At 34.6% G+C, this 24,437-nt stretch overlaps 1 protein-coding gene across 9 annotated transcripts in view; it reads right to left on the reverse strand.

The window, feature by feature from the left end:
* The window catches only part of WAC (WW domain containing adaptor with coiled-coil), a 91,680-nt gene that overhangs the window by 10,186 nt on the left and 57,057 nt on the right, over window positions 1–24,437 (reverse strand). For 7 of the 9 annotated variants that reach the window (XM_045857787.1, XM_045857790.1, XM_045857785.1 and 4 more), the window contains exons 5-10: window positions 22,020–22,135; window positions 21,334–21,446; window positions 16,623–16,931; window positions 3,054–3,299; window positions 1,643–1,765; window positions 597–745 (exon numbers count right to left, since the gene is read on the reverse strand). In XM_045857787.1, coding sequence (XP_045713743.1) covers window positions 597–745; window positions 1,643–1,765; window positions 3,054–3,299; window positions 16,623–16,931; window positions 21,334–21,446; window positions 22,020–22,135 — 1,056 coding nt within the window. The remainder of the gene's footprint in view (window positions 1–596; window positions 746–1,642; window positions 1,766–3,053; window positions 3,300–16,622; window positions 16,932–21,333; window positions 21,447–22,019; window positions 22,136–24,437) is intronic. The other 2 variants (XM_045857793.1, XM_045857792.1) reach the window with 1 other exon arrangement.

Below are 24,437 nucleotides of genomic sequence, written 5' to 3' on the forward strand. Positions count from 1 at the left end.
CTCATGTTTTTTATCTCAATTAGCCTACCGTATAAGTGGTTTCAGTGTATGTTGTTTTGCTTCAAGTCATAGGAACTAATCAATGGTGCTAAGCAGAGTTACTTACTGTACATATTGTTTTTTCCTAATACATGCATATCTATAATAAAGTTTAATTTATAAATTAGGCATGTAAGAGATTAACAACTAATAATAAAATAGAACAATTATAACAATATACTGTAACAAAGTTATGTCATTGTACTTTCTGATAACTGAGATGGCTGTTAAGTGACGAAATAGGCAGGTAACTTATATAGCATGGACATACAGGACAGGGGAATAATTCAAATCCAATGTGGGATGAGCAAGATAGTGGAAGATATCTTCATAGCAACAAGAAGAATCAGTGCATAAAAGTAGCACAGATACAAGTCCCTCCCTCTATCCTACAATTTGAGAGATTCTAATCCGCACCTATTTGCACTTACCTGTCCCCTTCACTTCACCACTCTATTCTCATAAGGCTTTTTCTATAATACAGATTCTAAAACATTAAACCTTTTTTTCTTAAAGCAAGTGGTTTCTTTTCTGAATTTCCCTCAAAGACAACATACCTTTGGTTGTGATGAAACAGGAGGAGTACTAATCAAAGGTTTGATAGGGACTGTGTTAGTTTGAGGTGTGCTTATTCTCGGAGACACATAGGATCTTGGGGATGATGCATCAGACGTTAAAGACATGGGAGACTGATTAGATGGCTGGGCTGCAAAAAAAATGTAGAAGTTAATTACAAATAAACAAAAAACTTCTGTAACATATGTAGAGGAGATCTTTTTGCATCTCTCCAAGCACATCCCCTCCCCTCAAGGAAACACTTATCTAAAAAAGTGAGAATGCTGGATACTCACTGGGGTCATGCTGACAGAAAAAGTTGTGTTAGAGATAAGCACATCCCCTGTGTGGCCTCTCTCTAGGCTAGAGCAGGAAGGGAAGTCTGAACCTAGTCTCATATGGAAGGTATCCTCATCACCCTTATTTCTTCTATATTCATACCCAGTTTCCCCCTTAGTCTCCTGCCTCATGAGGCTGACTAGAGAGCTGTCAAAGACTTTCACTATTATACTTCAATTTTATACCAGTTATTCCTGCTCAATTTGCCAGTTTCCTGAATTGGGGCTTTCACCTCTCTCTTATTCTTGTATGTTATCTCTTTCCACTGAATACCTTCTTGGAGAAGAGGGACAGCTATTTCAAGGCAGAACTCGAGCATTTCTATATCTGTATCTTTTCGTCAAATACTATCTAACATCAACCTGAACCTCATGGTTCAATTCTTTAAAATATACTCAATATTTCACAAAGATTGAGGACATATAATAGTTTACTCTGAGCTCTGGAGTAAAGTATCTCATCAACAACTTAAATTCAGCATGAAAAATTTACTATATTACAGATTTGATGGCATATTATAAGATGTCAAAGCTTGTTTCATCTAAAAAGAAAAAGCAAATAAAAATACTACTGCATAAGTGGTAGTAAAAAAAAATCAAGCACAAAATAAAACCATTATTGTAGCAAATCAGCTCAAAAACTAAAAAAATTTGCTAATAAACCCCTGAAATCAAGACACAATGCTAAAGATATCTAAGAATATGAATACCTTGTGTAGAGAGCTGAGCAGCTTGAGAAATCAGAGAGGTTATGTTGAAAGCTGATGGTCCAGCAGTAAGAAACTTATGAATTATAGACTGCAATGAAGCTTGTGTCACAGCTGCTGTAAGAACTAAAAACACATATTATTTTAAATTCAAATAAAACAGAGGCGTATGTGACTTAGTAACAACATGAAAATTCACAAAGAATCCCCCCAAAACTGGAGTGTTTCAAACTAGAACTCTCAAATTAAGTCTAGAAAATAGGTATAATACAGTGGGTTTAGAGATATGAAATGATCCGAGGCAGAGGACAAGAAATTTAATGGGTTTATAATAAAGGAAAAGAATAGAGTTTTCTTTACACTAAAATTCAGGTGTTCCATTTAAGAAAACTCTACAATACTTTTAAAGAACAGTAAAATTTTAGAGTATTTACTCAAACTTCTGATTATACCACAAACCTATCCACATATATGTAAAGTACTAAGTACACTACTTAGAATTAACTGGATAAATGGTAGCTATGTAGTAAGACTGTTCCCCGCCCCCCAGACAAGCTGACCACTCAAACCCTATGTCAACACCCACACCAACAATCTTTTAAAACCAGAGAATTAAACAAAAAGAGAAAATGGCATGGTCATCTTAGAAAATAAAATCAAAATACAGAAAAGTTGAGGGCAGTGAGAACACAAGACTAATGATCAACTTGTCTGATAGCTCCATTTTTAAGATAAAGGGAAAACTTAACCACTTAACACTACTGTTAAATGAATTATATAAAACTGTACAGAAATAAACAATTTTGCAATGTTTTTAGAGGTTCATGTTTGAATCTGAATGGTTTACACATTAAAACTGCATGTACTTTTATCAGACTTCTTTGAGATCACTGCCTAAAAACTTCATACTAAAAAGCAAAGTTGGAATTAGTAATGCAATTAACTAGGAAAAAGAGTAAAATGTTATCCATTACTTCCCTTCTTAAAAATTTTCAAGTACTATAAGAAGGAATTACCTGAACTCCTACTTTTTAAATAATTAGTATATGTACAATCCAAATCATTATTAATGTACAGGAGGTTAAAAAAAAACACTAGGAAATCAAGTGTTTTTGTATCAATTTTAGCAAACGCTCTTTATTTTGCTTTTACTTAAAAAAAATTACCATACACATTAAACAGAAAGAACAGCTACTAGATAGGTGGTAAGTCTTGAAAAATACATAGAAAATCCAATTGCAAACGCAAGTACAATTCCAAAGGCATTAAACTACAGGAGACATAAATTCCAGAAAATGAAGTGCAAATGTGAATTTCAAAATGAAACAAAGACCATTCCTAAAATGGAGATTTTACAAATAACATAATTTTACACAATGCAAGTGGGTTAAAAATTATTAGTATAAAAATTTACCTTCATTTATTTTGGATATGTCCACATTAGAATTATTAAGTTGCAGTGTAGCTTGCAAAGCAGGAAGCAATTGTCTAAGAAGATTTGGATCCTGAAGTAATGGAGGTATTGGTGACTGTGGAACAGGAGAAACAGGGATTGCTGAAGCAGATGTTGGAGGTGCAGATGTGGGATTCAGTCCAGAGGAAGAAGACGTGGAAGGAGTTGTGCAAGAATGTGATACAGATTTCTCTCCTGATGCAGATTCTAAATAAACAGGAGATAATAAAGCTAAAAAAATTACTTGAATTGAGGAAACTGGAACCAAAATCAAGTAACTTTCACTGTTTCAGGCACTCAAGTAATGTCATTTAATCTTAACAAGTTGGCACATCTTTACAAGAGACTCAAGTAAGTATGACAGATTAGAATAACGAGGTAGGCATTTTTGTGTCCCAATTTTATTGGTGAGAAAGCTGAAAGATTACACAGCTTGAAGTCACAAAACCTAGTAAGGCAGTGGTTCAACCAAACTCATGCCTGATTCTAAAATACCACACTATTAGTAATGCTGTTTCAAACATATTTGTGTATTAACTATATACTCAAGTAAGCTTTCATTAGGATAAAGGGACAACACAATTCTTCAGTACTTAATGTTGTATGCCTTTTAAAATAACAAGGTGAAAATATTTATGACCACAACAACAGCTTACCTAAATATAATAATGTCCTTAATACAAATCAGTATAGGCATCATGGTGAGTAACCCCAGAATGGGCTAAGGCTACGATAAAAAACAGAACCAGTGGAGTGCCTTGCCAGATATAAAAAATTACATTCAAAACAAAATCAAATTAAGGTAAATTTAAACCATATATATTTATATATATGTAAGTCTTTAGAACTAGTAGAGGAAAATATAGTAGATCTCTTTGACATCAGGATGCAGACATTTAAAAAAGGCAAACAATTACATCAAACATATTGGTAACCAAAATATTTTAAGGAATTCCTATAAATCATAAAAGACAAACTACTAAATAGAAAAATAAACAAAAGACATTTCACAGAAGAAACGTGAATGGCTTAAAAAACTACAAAAGACGCTCAACTTCACTGATAATCAGGAAAATGCAAATGAAAAGCACAGGGTGTCCTTTTACATTCACCAGATTGACAAAAATTTAAAAGCCTAACAATGTCAAATGCTGACAAGGAGTAATAGGAACACTTCATGTTTCTGGTGGACACTAAACTGATATGACCAAATTGGAAAGTAATAAATTAGGAATTATCTAGAAAAATTGGAGCTGCACACACTTCATGATCCAGTAACTCTATCACAGATAAACTCTGAGGTAAATAAATCAGGAGAAAGATTCAACATTTTTTTTTCAGAGTACTATATTTGTTTTATTTTAGCACAAAACTAGAAACAAGCAAAAGTCTATCTACAGTAAAATAAACACAAACCGGTATTTTTGTACTATGGAATTTTACTAATACAGTGTCTATGGTGGAGAAAAAACAGCTTTAGAAACAGAGAACTTATTACGGCTAACAGCATTAAGACTGGACTACTCAAGATGTTCATACATATTCTCTTATATGTTGGTCTAAAGACAAAATATGACAATTTGTACTTTTTCACTGCCTGTCTACATCCATCACTGGATGCATGCATGTTCCCCAGGAAGGGGCCTGTCCCAGTGGCCTCCGCCTACCACCACAACATGCCGCCTGGTTGAAGCTGATGTCTGACAACGTGAAGGAACACATCTACAATTAGCCAAGTAGGAATGACTCCCTCACAAATTGGTGCGATCCTGAGAGACTCACATGGTGTCACACGAGAATATTTTGACAGGCAATGCAATCTTGAGAATTCTTAAGTCAAAATGACTTGGCTCCTGATCTTCCTGAGAATCTCTACCATTTAATTAAGAAAGCTGCTGCTGTTTGAAAGCATCCCTTGAGAGGAAGGGAAAGCATCCCTTGAGAGGAAGGGAAAGGATAAGAATACTAAATTATATCTGATTCTGACCGAGAGCCATATTCACTGGTTGGCTTGATATTACAAGACCAAACGAGTCCCCCTCCCCCACTTGGAAAAGGATTCATCCACAGCCTCTGCCCTGGTTGCATAAAATGCCTATGTACTCAAGCAATAAAATCATTGTTTAACTAGGAAAAAAACTGCTAAAACATCTTTGATTTCCCACACAAATTTCTTGAAGATTTTAAGCTCATATATATATATTATATAACTGATTTAAGACTGCTATTATAATGTACATTTCAGACACACTGCATTTGAATATTACACTCCTACCTAGTAACTATAAATGTTCATTTCCAATTTTAACTAAACTCATTAATCCCCATGGCCCCAGAAAAGCTAGGTATTGCTAGCAAGCTTATTTGAGTATGGACTACTCTATCAACCTTTTTATGACACCACTGTAATTGTCAAAAGAACTAGAGGGTAACAGCTCTTTAAAATACAGACCTCAGGATATATTGATCAACTATGATCAAGTCAGAAGGCCTAAGACATTTTAATTTTTGTAAGGCAAACATTTTTTTAAAGGTCTATACGTCTAGCAGACTGCCTATGATTTTAACTTTGCTGTTTTAGATTCATACAGGGGTTGGTAAAAGGAGATCTACAGCTGTAGGAATGTAAAACAGTTTATTTTTATATTATTATTTATTAATTATTGTACTATTTTCCATAGGAAAAACTGTAGACCTACTTTTGCCAATGCTGTAGAAAAGTACAAAGAAACTTGAATAAGATTTTCCTTTTGAAAACCAGCTGTTAATTATTACAGTTTATGGGACAATTATAGACCATAGTAGCAGTTTTCTCCAAATCATATCTTTTAAGATTCAGTTTAGGAAATACAGCTTAGGGGCATCTTGATTAATGTTTAGAACAAAGAAGTTCTGTCTTTTTACTTCCTTCATGAATTTCCTTTACTGCCTGCATGAACTAGTAATCACATCCCTCTGAAATGATCCTTATTCGTTTGTTACTTTTACTATGGTTTTCTTCTGCTTTTAATATCAGCAGTTAGAGAAGAAGGTCTGAGTTGTTTTCAAATTTGTTTTGGTGCTGCTAAATCTATCCACAGATTTGAAAAATTAACACAGGCTTGGAAATTCTTCAGTGCTGTCCTTCAAGCCAACAAAAGAAAATAAAAAGCTAATGTATATCACACCATAAAAAAAATAAAGTAATAAAAACACCCTTAACTTCTAACTTTGTTTATTTACCCTGAGGATATATATCTTTCACAGTTTTATGAGAAAAGATTATTGATGAACAGGTTGAAAACCAGATGGTATTACTTAATACTTATGGGGCCCTCAAGCAAGTCACATCTCTAAAGGCAAGAATGTCTCGATTAAATAGTTTTATTCTGAGTATCAACAGAGTTTTTCTCAGGATCACCTGTAAAGTTAAGGAAAAAGAAAATGATACCAGTGCTCCACCCCAGATATAATGAAACTGGTATGGCCCAAGTATATGTTGAACTTGTAAAAGTTCTATGACTGATTGATTCTAGCATCCCTTGCTGGTTATGGGGGGGCGCGAGATTCGAGAACTTCCAGGGTTAACTTTAAAAACAAAAGGAAACAAAACAAAAACAAAAAAAAACACATAGCATGAACTTGGAGAACTGAGTGTAGAAAGGATTAAAATCAAAGATAGGAAAGTTACACCAAATTTCTGGGCAGGTCCTCACCATACCATTGTCACACTATTTTTAAAAAATAGCACTATTGAACCCCATACAAATGCCCTTCCAAAGCATGTTGCATGTTAAACATTTTAAATATCATTTGCCTCAATCTATAAGTATGAGTGAGAGTAACTTACTGGGTTTCATAATTAATATAGACTTAAAAAGCTACCCCGAAAGGTAGCCTCAGTTTTATTATTAAAATATAAAAGAAAGGTATTGGTTGTGTGTCCCTTGTTTCTATTCAGAGTGCTCTATATCACCCAGCATCTTCTACTACATAGTTTAGCATCTATTAGAACATGAACTCCTTCAGAAGAGAAATTTTGTTGTATCTCTGTAGCCCTGGTAGAAAATGGGGCTTGGCATCTGGGTAGCATCTACATGTATTTGATTGGATACATCAACATGTATTTGGATGCTGTGAATCTGCAATAAAGATAGGGCTAGGTGCACATATATGTGTGTTCTCTCTGTGTTTAAAACATATGATAATGGGGAGAAAAGCCTAAGGTTGCCAAAAATAACCGACAAGCAAACAACAGCTCACTTTATATTATTTTCATAAAGCTGAATTAACACTATAGAATCTTGAGACTACTTTAATTTAGACTTATTTTAAATAATCTTATAAAATATAAAATATACAATCACTTTATTATACACAAAGATAATAAAACTACTTTTCAGAACAAGTAAATAGTCAATGAATGTTTTTCTACACATTTAATTTTAACTAACATTTCTATTTTTTGGAAACTTTTAAATCTGGATTCTAATCTTTTAGGGAAAAGCTAATATTTAATAACCCATTGATGCAGATTTGTAGCAAACTAAACAAAGAAAAAATTTGGATATTTGGAAATAGTTACCTAAAGACAAAAAAGTAAGTTGATGTAAGAGTCAACAGATTCTTCTTTTTAAGAGTACTAGCCTTTAGTCTCATTCCTTAAATATAAACTTCGCCAAGCATTCGAGGAACCCAGATTACTTTAAATATTTTTTTCAGTCTTTGGCCAACAGAATGACACGTAGTTTTAGCTTAGCATTTTGTGTGTGTGTGTGCCTATTATATCTTTAGGGATAATGATCTCTTCCTATGCTATTTTAAATTTCAATGAACTAAGTCACTTTGCCACCTAATTATTTCTATGACTTGTAGATCTCTAACCAATTCTTCATTATGAGCCATAAATATGCTATCCTTTCACTTTTAATTTAAATTATGTATATTTGCTTTGATAAAAGCTTTCTCTCCCCCTTTATGCTTGTAACTAAAAATTGCTCATTTATATTTTCAATTTTTACCAGTAGGGGAAGTAACCCACCAAAGACTAGACCTTCCCAAAGAAATAATGTTACTATAATCTACCTTTTTAAGGTTTGCAGTAATATCATTTAACTTGTTTTAAATTATAGGCACCCCTTCAAAATACCCAAGAGCATAAACCAAAGTCAAAACTTGTTTCTCACCTACATTTTTCAGTTAGGCCAAATAACTTCCTTGAAACTTACAACTACATCTAAAAAGATATTGCACAGAATTGGAAAAAGCACTAATTACACCTCTGATTATTAATTTCCTATGATGTTCTGACAGCTCTTTTAACAATACTTAACAGGACATGTGAACCACGGTCAAAGTAGTGCAACAAGGCAGGCTGTATTTTCTATTGCATTTTCTACACAATGTTAACACAGAAGAGTACAATACGGGAAAGTTATAAAACAAAACAAAGCCTAGTAATGGAAAAAACATAAGATAGCTAGGTGACAACACTTGTTATAATTCATGAGTATTTTATTCTGGACATATCTGTCCATAATATTTTCTATGTTACAAATGTACATAAATATAGTGTTGATATCTTATAAAGATACTGTATTTTTGCAACTTGATTTTTTTATTCAAGAGAAAATCTTTTTGCTAATACAAAGGATGAGCATATTTTAAAACTTTTAACAGATGTAGCTATACTAAAGTGACTTTTGCAACAGCCAACTTACATACCTAATGTTTCCCACACTGAAATGTCGCTAATTTTCAAGGTGAAAATTTTCATTTTAATGTTTTTATTTTAATCTTACTTTCCAATACATATTGGCAATTGCTCCCTTGAAATTTTTTATACTGATAAAATATATAACACCATTTACCATTTTAACCACTCCTAGGCTTACGTTCAGTAGCATCACTGTATTTTTCAGACTATAAGATGCAACCCTCCCCCGCTCCCATTTCGGAGGAATAATAGTTGTTAATGCTGCTGTTGAGTTCTGTTTACATTTACAATGGTGAAATATTATGCTACTTATGTTGTTAAATATTTTACCACTTTTGCTTCAAAACTTTCCCCCCGCCCTGGATAGCGTGGCTCAGTGGATTGGGTGCGGGCTGTGAACCAAGCATCGCAGGTTTGATTCCCAGTCGGAGCACATACCTGGGTTGCAGGCCACGGCCCCCAGCAACCGCACATTGATGTATGTGTGTGTGTGTGTGTGTGTGTCTCTCTCTCTCCCCCTCCCTTCCCTCTCTAAAAATAAAAAAAATCTTAAAAAACAAAAACAAACAAAAAAAACCTTTCCCCCCTATTTTCCTCCCCTAAAACCTAGGTATGTCTTCTGGTTCAAAAAAATAAGTGCATTCATCATTTCAGACACTTTCTACTCAATTAAATGAGAGCTCCCCATCACTCCAACCTCTAGTAACCACTATTTAGTTTTCTGTCTCTCTGAATCTGCCCATTCTAAGTACTTCATATAAGTACAAACAACATTTGTCCTTTTGTGCCAGGTTTATTTCATTTAGCATAAGGTTTTCAAGTTCCACCCATATTTTATGCATCAGAATCTTACTTTAAAAATGTATTTTATTGATTATGCTATTACAGTTGTCCCATTGTTTTCTCCCCTTTATTCCCCTCTGCCCTGCACACCCCTCCAACCCACATTCTCCCCCTTTAGTTCATGTCCATGGGTCATACATATAAGTTCTTTGGCTTCCTTCTCCACTTCCTATACTATTTTTAACCCCCCCCCGTCTATTTTTTACCAACCATTTACGCTTCTTATTCCCTGTACCTTTTCCCCCATTCTCCACCCACAAGCCCCTGCTGACAACCCTCCATGTGGATCTCTAGTTTTGTAAATCTGTTCCTGTTCCAGTTGTTTGTTTAGCTTGCTTTGTTTTTTTTTTTAGGTTTGGTTGTTCATAGTTGTGACTTTGTCATCATTTTACTGTTCATATTGTTTGAACTTCTTAGATAAGTCCCTTTAACTTTCATACAGTAAGGACTCAGTGATGATGAACTCCTTTAACTTGACCTTATCTGAGAAGCACTTTATCTACCCTTCCACTCTAAATGATAGTTTTGCTGGATAGAGTAATCTTGGGTGTAGGTCCTTGCCTTTCATGACTTCTGATACTTCTTTCGAGACCCTTCTTGCCTGCAAGGTTTCTTTTGAGAAATCATCTGGTGGCTGTATGAGAACTCCTTTGTAGGTAACTGTCTCTTGTAGGTACCTGTCTTCTTTTCCCTTGCTGCTTTTAAGATTCTCTTCTTATCTTTAACCTTGGGTACTGTTATTATGATATGCCTTTTTCCTTGGGTCCAACTTCTTTGTGACTCCTAGCTTCCTGGACTTCTAGAAGTCTATTTCCTTTGCCAGATTAGGGAAGTTCTCCTTCATTATGTTTTCAAGTAAGTTTTCAATTTCTTGTTCTTCCTCTTCTCCTTTTGGCACTCCTATTATTCGGATGTTGGAACATTTAAAGTTGTGCTGGAGGTTCCTCAGCCTCTTCTCATTTTTTTGAATTCTTGTTTCTTCATTCTGTTCTGGTTGAATCTTTATTTCTTCCTTCCACTCCAAACTGTTGATTTGAGTCTTGGTTTCCTTCCCCCCACTGTTGGTTCCCTGTATATTTTCCTTTATTTCACTGTTCCCTCTATTTTCCAACCATATTCAACCATTTCTGTGAGCATTTTGATTACCGGTGTATTGAACTCTGCATCTGATAGTTTAGCTAACTCTTCATCGTTTAGTTTTATTTTTTCTGGAGCTTGGATCTGTTCTCTCATTTGGGCCAATTTTTGCCTTTGAGCACCTGTTCCAAGTGCCTGTTAAGTAGTAAGGGGTGGAGCCTTATGTATTTACCAGGGCTGGGCCACCCACATTGCTGCATTGTGGTGCTGTATGTGGGGGAGGGGTCGAGAGGGAACAATCCTGCTTTCTGCTCTCAGCTGGCTTTCAGTCACTTCCTCCACTACCCACTAGTTCTTGTGCTAGTTCCCAGGTGGGTGGGTTTGTGTACATTCTAGGACCTTGTGGGTCTCTCCAAAAGAACTCTCTTGTGAGGCTGGGAGTTTCTCCTGCCACCTCAACCCCAACAGGTTTTTCAAAGGTTTTGAGGCTTTATTTCCCTGCGGTGGAAACCTGGGTTGTGCAGTCAGTCTCGCTCCCCAGTTGTTCCCGTTTTACCCGCACGCAAACGTGAGATGCCCAGTCCTCCAGCCGCTGCCTTGCTGTGAGTCCTCTCCACCCTGGCTGCCCCTCTCCACCCCTCCTACCAGTATGAACGAATATTTCTTCTTTAACTCTTTGGTTGTTGGACTTCCATACAGTTAGTTGGATTTTCTGGCAGTTCTGGTTGTTTTTTTGTTTTTAAATTTGTTGTTGTCCTTCTTTTGGTGGTGCAAGAAGGCAAAGTGTATCTACTTACACCTCCATCTTGGCCAGAAGTTGGAATCTCACTCCTTTTAAAAACTGGGTAATACTTTGTGCATCATAATTTGGTTATCTGTTTATCTGTTGATGGACACTTGGATTGTTTCCACTTTTTGGTTATTATGACTACTGCCGCTATGAACACGATGTACAAATACCTGTTTGATTCTCTGGCTTTTAATTCTTTCGGTTAAATACCAAGACATAGAATTACTGGACCATATAATAAAATTCTATGTTTCACTTTTTGTTCAACTGCCAAACTGTGTTCCACAGCTTCTGTTGTCATTTTGAAGTTCTACTTGCATGCATAAGGGTTCCAATTTCTCTGTATCCTCAAAAACACTTGTTATTTTCTATGGCTGTTTCTACTATAGCCATCCTAACACTTATGAAGTGGTATTGCACTGCGGTCTTGATTTGCTTTTCCCTAATGACTAAGGATGCTGAGGATCTCTCATGTGCTTACTGACCATCAGAATATCTTTTTTAAAAGACGTGTATTCAAGCTTTTTGCCAGTTTTGAACTCAGATGTCTGTTTCACTTTGTTATTGAGTTACAGGATTTTATATATTCTGGATATTAATCACTGATCAGGTATATGTGATTAACAAATACTTCCTCCCATTCTGTGATTGTCTTTTCACTGGAGAGTGTCCTCTGATGGCAAAAGTTTTAAATTCTGATGAAGTCCAATTTATGTATTTTTTCTTTTGTTGCCTGTGCTTTTGCTGTCACATCTAAGACATTCTACTAATGTCATGAAGATTTTCCCATTTTCTTCCACAAGTTTTATAGTTTTAGCTCCTTAGTTCAGGTCTCCAATAAATTTTGAGTTAATTTTTGAAATTTTAAGGCAAGGCTGGTGATTTTAAATTCCTTTTCTGTAACTGCCTGTTCATATCTTTTGCTCATTTTTCTACTGGATTATTCTTTTCATACTGCTTTAATTCTAATGTATCCTCAGATTATTATTATATACATTGCAAATACTTTATCACAGTTTGACATTTGGCTTTCAAACTTTGTTTATTATACCTGTCATAGAGAACTTTTAAATGACGTATGTGGTCACATCTGTCAATGTTTTCTTTTAAGGCAAATGCCTTTCTGGGTCTTGGTTAAAAAGACTTTCCCTAACCCTTAAGTTATTGACTAAAACAGACTAAATTCTTCCACTCATATATTCACTTATTCAACAATATTTGAATAACTTTATGGCCAATCTAATTTTTCACAAGTACTTAGTAATACAAAAAATTATTTTAAAGCAAAGAAACAGAAGGCTAAATGTGACCCACTACCGGCAGTTAATGACCTTCTATGTCAGCTATAAAGGGATAATGTTGACACATCTTGAAAAATCTTCAGGTTCTTTAGTATTTTACCCAGTCTACAAATACCATCAAAACACAAAAAAAGTTTATTTCAGTGACTAACTCACACACATCATATTAATGAATGAATAATCATCCCTCCCATTAGATGAAAATTATGGAACCAGCATGTAACTAAGTGAATATAAGACACACTAATCTTCTAAGAGCTATCCTGAAGGTCACTGCATAGGTCTGCTTCTGTGGCCACTCTGTTTACTTTTCAAACTTATCTATGGTAATAAATCAAAGAAAGTTGTCAAATAAGGTCATTAAACTCATCTAACTCTGATACTTATTTGGCCAAAGCAAAGAAAAAGGACCATGTCTCATGCCTATTTTATCATTTCACAAATCTGGAAGGGAGGGTACAGTTAGGACCAGTTTACAGAACAGACAAGGGGGAGGCCAACTAACAAAAAACATCAGTTTTAGATATTTTAGTGTATCAATCTGTTACTTTATTGTATTGTTGTCCAATAAATTAAACTTGTCAATAAATATTCAGATGTTACCCTAACAGATTTAAATCTAAAAGTAAGTATCTGACTCCTCACTTGTTTCATCCTACATGACACAAGAACTGCTCTCTGCAAAATCAAAGTTTCACAGCTTCTTCACACCTGTGTTCCTTCAAGGAAGGATATGTTTTCTCAAAAGACACACTTGCACTGAACAGATCTAAATCTACTGTTGGTATCCTTTAATTAAGATACACACCACATACAATTCTCTTTTCTCCAAATACATTTTTAAAATCATGACCAATGCAGGTGTTTCCCACAAGCTTCAACACTCACTACCATTCTTTCAGTTATTTATTCATCTACAGCAAATATTTACCAATTGCCTATTACTTGTCAAGCACTATGCATAGTCAGTGGTTAAGAAAGACCCTGCTGTTGTATTATTTAATACAGCAACCTATCGTTGACATCCTTAGTTATAACTTAGTCACTCTATTAGCAATTAAGACCAAAGGATCAATTTATTTGAACCATCAACCTCTTCATCATTTAAATTGTTAAGGACAATCTAAACAAGGAAATCACTACAGTGATAAGAAAAGCCAACAGAAAGCTTAAACATTAATGTCTCCACTGAGAAAAAAATTATATATTTCAAATTAATAAGCATTTCACGTGCAAGGAGAAGTATTTTGACTGACTGTACATTTTTCCCTATATAAACTGGCAATTTTAAGGTAACTGAGTTTCGTCCTAGAAGTTTAATACAATTATTATATGTAAAATTTTTATGTGAAGTTTGTTTTTAGTAAATATTTTGTGGAATTTACACTTAAATCAGCTATGATTTGTCAGAAACTACTGGAGTCTAAGTTAACAGATTTTTGGGTCTTTCATTATGGTGTTATGAAAAGAACATGGATTTTGAAGGCACTGTCTCTAATACATGTGTTTAGACTGTGGCAGTGGTCAGGCTCTTCATATCTAAAAGGATATCTTCTCCCTCATGATGTTGTCTTAAGGAATAAATTAAAATGTATATAGAACACTTACCACCAAATGTGGTACGTAGGTAATTTTTAATTGTTAAGTTTTTCAGGAATGGTGCTTGATGCATGGAGACTGGGAGGGTAGAAGATGAACAAAGTACAAATGCAGTAAAATGTAACATCTAACCCTAAAATAGTATACTGTCTAATTGAAGGAACTAAAACTGTAATGTGAAAAATGCTATTAATAAATAAACGTACAAGGTATTTGAGAAACAGATTCGGAGAGGTTAACTAATGCTGAGGAAAACCAAAATACATTAGAGCTGGCTTTTAAACAAAGGGCCCTGAGTTCGATAGAATGCGAATAGAAGAATTATGTCTTTTCAGCAAAGGCTCAAAATATGAAAGAACTAATGTCCCCTAAGAAATATACAAATTTGCAACAGATGAACTATAGGTAATCTAAGAATGGAATGTTGGAGGTCAAGCTAGTAAAACAGACTGCAATTAGACTATAACCAGACTGTCAGCTTTAACTTTACTTACTATGAAATATAAACTTTATCCTATGGCTAATGGAAAGCCATTACAAAATGCACAACAAGGAAGTAATATCCAAACTAAATTTTATAATGATGCCACCTTAAGTAGACAGACTGGGTAAAAGGCAGTGGAGCGGTAATCAGGTTAGTGCAGGAGATTACATGAGTTTCAATAATGGCATTGCATAAACCAGAAATAATATACACAAAGTAAGATATAGGAAGACGAATCCAAGATTTGTCAGTGGGTAGGTAGGGGGTGGTGAGCAAGAATTTTGAAGAACAAATAGTTGCAGGGGATAGTGTTGTCACTTACAGAGAACCTAAGAATAAATTGTAGGGAAAGGGAGGAATTTGGTATACACTGTATTCTGAGGAGATGTAGCAAATACAAAATGCTTATAGAAGGACAGAATATATATGAGTTAGAAATAAAGATCTGGGAGTCACTTATATAGACAAGGTAAATCACAAGAATGACTGCCCAGCAAAAAGAACACACTGAGCAAGTAAAAAGAAAAAAGAACACAACACATTATAAAGGACTGAATGCTAGAGATATTTAAGGGGCAAAAAGATAATAGAACTAGAAAATTAACAGTAGCAATATCTCAGAAGATAGGGAAGGAAGGAATTTCAAAAAGTGTTAAAAATGAAAAGAGGTAAAAGGAGGTAAGATTTTAAGAACTGAAAAACCATAATATCCTTTAGAAAGTAACTATCACCATATTTTTCTGACTATAAAATGTACCCCCCCCAATTTGGGAGGAATAATGGTTGTTAATGCTGCTGTTGAGTTCTGTTTACATTTACATTGGTGAAATATTATGTTATTTGTTATTAAATATTTTACATTTTTTGCTTCAAAATTTTTTTTTCCTATTTCCCTCTAAAACCTAGGTGTGTCTTATGGTTCGAAAAATGTGCTGCATTCAGTTTTCATCCCTCAAGAATTCCCTTTGTAATGTTAATTCTGCATTAGTGTAAATATGACCTGCACACCTACCCTTGGCCCTCAAGTTGGGGCAGGCCAAAAGGAGGAAAACATTAGGCATGGGGTGGAGGACAGGAAGAGAAAAGCTAAATGTGGCCTGAGATACACGTGTGGCTAGACCTCATTATGTCCATACAGCATCCCCTAAACCTGTAAGGCTTTTAAAAGTCCTTGACATTTACTAATGCTGCTGATTAGCATCAGGTTAAGGAAACCCGGTTTGGGTTGCAATATTTAATTTCTATTCTTCAGACATTAAGCCTCCTTATCTTGTGGCCCATAACCCAGTTTTCTAATTAACAAACTGAAACCAATAGTTGAATATTACATAAAAATGACCAGTTCTTAAAATGTCTCTGTTCATATTAAATTTTAATTAATAGAAAATTGAGACAATTCCTAAACTGAACCATCATGACAATTATCACAAAAACAAAAATTACACAAATATGAAGGGACAGTCATCTGGCTTTGGTAAGTTATTCAAACCATTACTAAGTGTTATAAATTAAGTACTGAGCTTCAAAGTATCAAAGGTAAAAAACAGTTATGAGGCTTCATGATTAAAAGTTAAAAGAAAAAGCCAAATATGGCCAAGTCTAGACCTGTATCTAGGCAGTAACATTCTAAAAGACTTCAAAAGAATTTATAATTAAGAGTCGTATTTAAACTAATGGAAATAATGTAATATAATCAGAAACTACAGTTCAACGTGCAGTATATCTAGTAATAATGGCATACCTTTTCTTTCTGTTTTCTGTGCAGGGACAGAAGATGTGAGTGTAGGCAGTTTTGATAAAGTAGATGCTCCATTAGCATCAAATGATTTCTTTGGCTGGTGATCAGACTGTAGCGTAAATTGACTAGAAGGAACAGTGCTTGGGGTAGCAGTTGGATGAACCACTGGTTTGATGGGGTGCTGTACTGGCGTAGAACTACTGTGAGTCTCTGCTCTTGGCAGTCTGTAGTCTCTGTCATTGTGTCTGCTTGTTTGAGACAAAATATTCTGTGGGAGCAAACTACTGGCATCACTGGAATGCTTGTCTTCCACTTTAGTTCACAGTTCGAAAAAAAGAGATGTTGGAATGACAGAAGGGGGAAGAAAAAAGATTACGTTAGAATCCTGTCTTGAACATCAGCTAATTTAGCAACATACTAGTACTTTCAATAAAACTGCAAGCCTAGTTAGTGTCTGCAGTTTTATTAATAGCATATAAATATCTAAATACTGGAAGAATTTTAGCTCAACTATAAATATCTACACTCAGATTTCAAGTGGGCTAATACTTTCTGGGGATTCTTTAGAACCACACCATTGTTCAAACAAAACATTAAAAAAAAAATCAATATGTGGAGTTATAACATTTTATTCAAATAATTTTAGTATTTTAAAAATTAAAAAGGTAAATGGTCCATTCTTTTAAAATATAGATCTTAGATTCTAATAATTAACTGAATTATCACAGTAATTCACCTGCTAAAGAATACTGGCTTTATTAGCCTGATCTTTCTTGTATACTAAACTAACTAATCAGTGGGCTTTACAGTAGTTTGTGCTAGGGCTTAAATGACCTTACTTTGGGAAGATCAAATTTGTAATGAACCGTGCTTTCAGTAAGCAAATGAATTGGTATTTTAATAATGCTAACAAATACTAAAATGAATTATAAAATCAAGTTATAGATAATGCTATCTGATAACAGAAGTCCTACATCCACAGCATAGTAAAAAGTAAAAATCTATTTGCTATTATCAGTTAAAGACAGATTCCCTTCCAATTTAAAGCCATAAAAAATATTTAAATTCAGAAACAACTACGTTTGCCTCACAAAAGAATACAAAAGAAAGAAAAATTCAACAATCATGGTAATAAAATTTACACTTATCAAAAAAAAAATCAAGCCTAAATTACAATAGTCTAATCAAGACTAAAGAATTAAAAACAGTATGTTTTTATGTTTCCAAGTAGAGAAGTATGTTAAAATTCAAGCACATTCTATGTAAGGGTAGTATTACCAGTGGATGCCCTCGATGTTGAATACTGTTTTGCTATTTCCAATTCACATTCCTCCAAGTCTAGAGACCAAGACAGCACAAAAAGGAAGTATACTGAAACTACACGTCAGTTTTCAACTCATCAACGCGCAACTACATGTTACACCCAAACAAAAGGTACTGCCAAAAAATTTCAATCAGATCAAAACACAAAGTCTTGTGACTTAATGAAGTTCAGTGTTATAAATTACACTATTACCTTATCAGAAAAAGGAACAGACTGAGCTACCACAGCGTAACACATTTATCTGTTGTATATTATCAGTAAGCTATCAACTTGCATGCACTTAAAACTTAAAAAGTTTTATTCTAGAGTTTCTTCCTAAAAAGACTACTACAACAACAGAAACTTTTAGGAACAGACATAACAGAAATAATACCATGCCAAATTCCCACCAATCCTACCACTTGATTACCTAGATCTTTTATTTCCTCAAGCAAGAAAATTCCTTTTTAGTTTTGTATGAGTATAACAGCCAAAATACATGAAATACATGTATTCAGATGAAAATAAAGATGGTATTTCCTCTAACAGTTGTAAGCTTTAGGGGGTGGGGGTAAACTGCAGCAGCATTACTGCAACAGCTTTCTATTACTCACAACTCTAAACAACAGTTAAAACAGTGACTATCTGCATAGCCCCCACAACAAGGATGTTTAGCAGATGTCTGGAGACATTTTTAGTTATCACCACTGTGGAGAAGTAAGATGTGCTACTGGCATCTAATATATACATAGAGGCCTGGTATGGAGCTCTACATCCTACAACACAATCAGGACAATATCCCACAACAAAGAATTACCCGATTCCAAATGTCACCAGTGTTACTGTTGAGAAACCCCAAGTTAAGGTTTGTCTAACCACTAAGCCATCACTGTGTGAAGCATATACACTAAAGATGACAAAAATAATCTAGTAGCAGTAACATCAAATTAAAAATTTTATCTATATAATATTCAGTGTCAAGTTGTAGATAACATTATTTGCTACATTGCAAAAAACCCCAAAACCTCTCCAAAATCTATTTCTCCAAACAACACATAAACATATACTTCTTCTACTAGCAGTTGGAATTGCAAAGCTTCAAGACTTACCCTACATGAATACTGATGTACAGGTCATATAGGAAAAGTGTCAACATTTTTTGAACTGACAAAGTAAAACACTTAAATGGCTTAGTGACTTTAGTAACCACACCACACTAAGTATAACTCAGTTACCCCCCTCCCCAAAGGGCAACAATACAGCCAAGGTCCTTTCTCAATCATCACTTAAAACTAAAGTAGTGTGATACATGACTACATTTCAACATAAACACAAACCCATTGACTCATCATTTGCACATCTAGAAACTTAATTAATGAAGTAATCTAGTCAGGTAAGTGAGCAAAGACAGGATTCACCACATTGTTTACAATAGAAAAAGGCTAAAAACCACTTACCCGTATTTTTCAGACTATAAGACATACTCCCTACCTTTCCCACCCCCCAAATCTGGGAGCAATAATTATTGTTAATGCTGTTTTTGAGTTCTGTTTACATTTACATTGGTGAAATATTATGTTATTAAATATTTTACCATATATTTTGCTTCAAAAAATTTTCCCCTATTTTCCTCCTCTAAAACCTAGGTGCATCTTATGGTCCGAAAAATAAGGTAAATATCCACTGATAGAAAATTGTTAATAAATGAGGACACATCCAAAATTAGAATACTATGCAGTCAATGTAACAAACACAATTATAAACTGACACGGAAACATTCATTTTTGATGGAAAAGACTTATGTACATATTTATATGCAGGCAGAAAAAAAAAAAAGTAATGCCCCCAAATGTCTCTGGGTCATGAGGTTAAAACAAATGATTTGATTTTCTTAAAAACAGTTTATTCAAAAGAGAAAAATATTTTTCACTTCCATCAGTATTTCTTTTAGATCTCGAATTACCACCTTCATTTACTCTACCCACATAGGTTATTTTGGAAAGACTAAAATAGACACACTAGGCTTTCATCTTTTTCCTGCCTGGAAACCATCAGTCACTAAGTGGAGGGGCCTAGCCCAGTAACTTAAAGTTATTCTACCCTGGCAGGGTGGGTCAGTTGGTTTGAGCATTGCCCCTGGTTGGGGTGTGCATGAGAGTCAACCAATCATGTTTCTCTCTCACATCTATGTTCCTCTCTCCCTCTCTCGCCCTCAAATCAATAAACAGAACCTCAAGTGAGCTTTAGGTGAGATCCTCAGGTGAGGATCTGTTTAAAAAGTTATTCTTTTACACCTACTGGCCACTCACCAATATTCACCAACACCTCCCCACAACAATTTTGCTCAGGAGGCCCACAAGCTGGATGCTGTATTTTTTTTTAACCTAGAGAGGAAAGCCTTTATCTCATTTTTAATTGTTTGCTAAAAGACACAGTTACTTACAATATTAAGTGAAATGGGACTAGATCCCAAGTCTTCTGTCTCAAAATACTGTATTATTAATTTCTTAACTTTAGTATTTTAAAATCATCGTTTTCTAAGAATTAAGTACAACTTCACTAATATAAAAAATTAAATGTTCCAAGGGATATATTGTAAACATTCAGTCCTACAGAACTACGCTGTTTCATCTTAAATAATTTTTCCCTTCAAAATATTAATATCCTCTGCTGAGACCACAGAGACCCCCTACTTTTGTTTTGAATTATAGGAGAAAGATTCAAATGCTTAAATCTAAGAACTCCTACAACACACCTTAAAATTCTTCTCAAAATTTCAAAATTTGAAGTTTCACAATTTGATAAAGGGCCTATGAACTCTCTGTGGCATTTAAATTTTATTCTAGATAAGGGAAACCATTGGGAACATATGCTTAGTAAAAGCTTCAAATTCAAATCAAATTTAACTTGAATTAAAAACAAATGGACAAAATCTGACCTCCAAAGATTATTAAGATATACCCACAATATGCAAATGTTACACATATCTATGATCATGTTGAAATCAATTTCCAAATATAAGGATAAAAAATTTTTTTGCTGGTAACATAAAACACCAATAGGTACTCTGATGTCACTGGGTGTAGCTTTGATTCAAGTATTAGGTTGAAACCAAGGGAGTTTCAGAAGGGATTTCAATGTCCAGTTTAATAGTACACAATTTGGGGTGTATTAAGCCATTAAGGATGGTAATGAATACATGTGTGTATTATTTCACTGTGCATACTTTCCCTTTTCAGGAAACGAAATGGTGGAGGTTAAGGGAACAAATCTAACATAAAAAATCATTATCTGTTTCTATTTATTTTAGCTTACATACGTAAATGGTTATGCATTTAGATTTGTAGCATACATATATTAACTACAGGAATGAATCAAACATCATTACTGTTTAAAAAAAAAAAACCTTACTTCCACTTGCAAATGCACTAGTGGCTGTTGCTTGCATCACCTCTCTTCTGTAATCCCTATCTTTTGGGAAGCTATTAACTGCCATCTTGTTTGCTTCTTTCTGTCTCTGTTCTCTAAAAATAAAAAATAAACCCATAACAATTATATTAGGTACAATGAATCTACATGTAAATAACAGTTTTTGCAAAATGCTCAACAAAATGGTATATGCAGAATAAATGACCACGGCCATAACATTTAACTGGTATGGCAGAAAGGATGCAACAAACAGAACATTAATGTTTCTCACTTGTGGCAGTATTATACCAATTATTTATATGCCCTTAATCCTACAATCAAAACTCTGCAAAGTTAATTCTATCTGTATAAAGGATCTTATCCTTCAAGATTTACAAAGATTTCTATTATAAATTATAAAGAAGATACATAAATGTAGATTAATATAAAATTTTGAATTAAGTATACCAACTGTTCACAAAGCCCTTGTGGACAGTTGCTCATCTGTCCTGGTTTCTTTAAGGTAAAGAGAAATTATGAAAAACACTGGTATGGGCCAATTACTGCAATTATAAAAGAGAGTAAATACCACCATAAGAAACCTAAACTTATAATGTTTAATGTTCTAAGGTGTTATCCTATAGAATAAAAAATGAGCAATAAGGTTCAATTAGATTAAGGGCAAATACCTTTCAAGCCACTCTTTTGGTTTTTCCCATTGTGAAACTTCTGTTCGACAGTTGTAGTAGTATTTTTTCCCAGAAGAGCTAATATGTTCAGACCAGTCATCTGCAGAATCATAAGGCTAAAAAACATTTTAAAAAATTAGAAAATGTTAATACTATTTAATGACTTGATATAAAATATCAAGAATGTCAATGGTTTCCAAAGTATACATACGGGGAAAACTTACAAGGTAAAGGTAACCCGATCTAGATGTAATTATCTACACATCTATCTTAGGAAACCTAAGTCTATGAAACCTTCAAAGATAACAATGGCAAACCATTGCAAAAATACCAAATTAAGCAGACGAATAAATAGTAGCTTATTAGGCAACAAGAAGAAAAATGTTAATTTTGCAATATCTGGACTTTAGAAAAAAAGCATTGCAAAACTCCCCATTATCATAATTTTAATTGCTGAAATCTGGTCACATTGGGAGGGGAGGTTAGAGAATTTACTCTCAACTAACTGATTTGATGGCATGAGAGAACATCAGTTCTAAACTTGTAAGGCACAACAGTAATCACACAGTGTAACAGAGAATGACCTGCCAGTATTTACTGTTAATGAAAAAAGGTACAGGATTTAAAAATGTAAACACAAAGCTAATTAAGGACTTTGAATTTGTTTCACCTTCAAAATCCATGACATGGGTCAAGTATGTACTAAGTTTCCACATAATATAATCAGCAGCATCAGTCATTTTCCTGTAACTAAAACTGGTATATCTTTTACAAGTTACCAGATACAGTCTCTTGCAGTTATTTTATAGGCACTGTAAAATTAGAATGAAACTAGAAAAATCTGAAAGGCCTAGTTTTCACAGAACTGATTTCAAAAAGTGAAAGTTTTAAGTGGCTGAACTGGCTGCAGGAAATTTGGCAGAATCCCAAGTATACTTCAAATGAATTTCTTAACTACTTTTTTTCAAAATAGCTTTGAGATTAAAATGAAATAATGTTATACTCTGGTGCCCTATCCTTTTTCTGGGTTCACCACAGTGTAGAGTGACACAATTTTAAAGCTTTTTAGAAAAGGAACTTTTATGCCCTGTCTACTCAGCTTTAATTTTACCAAGTAGGAAAAAGCTGAAAGGACTTATGAGTTGTCCATAGGTCCCAAAACAAACTAGTGGTAGAAAAAGGACCAACACTGAGGTCTGCAAATTTCATTACTTCTACTAAATCAACATCAATTCTGGAAATGCCATAATTTCCAGGGTAATTGAAGAAATACTACAGATTCTGCTATACATTGATACTCAAAATAATAAAGCTATTGGAAATCAGTCCCATGCCTCCAAACCTTTAAAATCAGTGTTAATGCTCAATCCCCCTAGATTCCAGAAAAGCACATCAAGCTGCAGGAATTACAGAAGGCAAAATTCAAAAAATTATTCTCAATCACCGACTGCTTCCTATACCCTAAACTGTTATGCAAACTGAGCTTTCTTTTATGGATATATTTGGAAGATTTTGGTTTGTTTGGCAAGTGATTATACAGGATTACTGGTTTGGTCTGAGGCAGAATAAGGTTTGAGGCAAGAGGACAGGGGACATCAGAGTAAATAAGAGTAATCTAGTAAACTTGTCATTTAAACACTGAAAGTTTTCTAAATTAGGCTTGATGCAGTTGCCAACATATGGGGTCTGTCCAAAAAGTACCTAGCCATGTACTATGAAAAATAGACCCATTTATTGCAGATACAGGAAACACTGTACACAGGACAATGATACCTCAGTCCCCTTCAGGTAGGCACCTTTGGGGCCTCACACAGCTTGTCTTCCACTGTTCAAAATACTCCGCAAAATCCTTTGTTGGGATCACCACAAGCTGCCCCATTGTATGCTCCTGAATCTCATCAATAGACTGAAATCTCTTCCCTTTTAAAGATGATTTTAGTTTTGGGAAAAGCCAGAAGTCACAGGGCACCAAATCTGGGCTGTAGAAGGGGAGTTAAGTCACTTGGGTGATTTGAAGTTTCACAAAAAGAAAAAAAAAAAAAAGGAAGGCTGCACAAGATGTGATACATGAGCAGGCACCTTGTTGTGATGAAGCTGCCAATCACCAGCTGTCCAGAGTTGCAGCCGTTTTCATTGTGTTGCACCTCTCAACTGACGAACACTGAGGTAGTCCTTTTTTTAATTGTTTGGTCTGGAGGGGTGTACTCATAATGGACAATACCTTCCCAATCAAAACCATAGTTAACGCAGTCTTGAACTTGTTACAACTTTACCGTGCCTTCTTCAGGCGTGGAGAACCAGGCAACCTCCATCAGGACAACTGGGCCTTCGTTGCCTGATCATACTTGTAGCTGTAAGACCCACAATTCATCTCCAGTTATGACTTTCTTGAGGAAATCTGGTTCATCGGTAGCTGTT

Source organism: Phyllostomus hastatus, unplaced genomic scaffold (assembly GCF_019186645.2).
Source record: "Phyllostomus hastatus isolate PE091 unplaced genomic scaffold, TTU_PhHast_1.1 phas_scaffold_1674, whole genome shotgun sequence".
Lineage (NCBI taxonomy): Eukaryota > Metazoa > Chordata > Mammalia > Chiroptera > Phyllostomidae > Phyllostomus > Phyllostomus hastatus.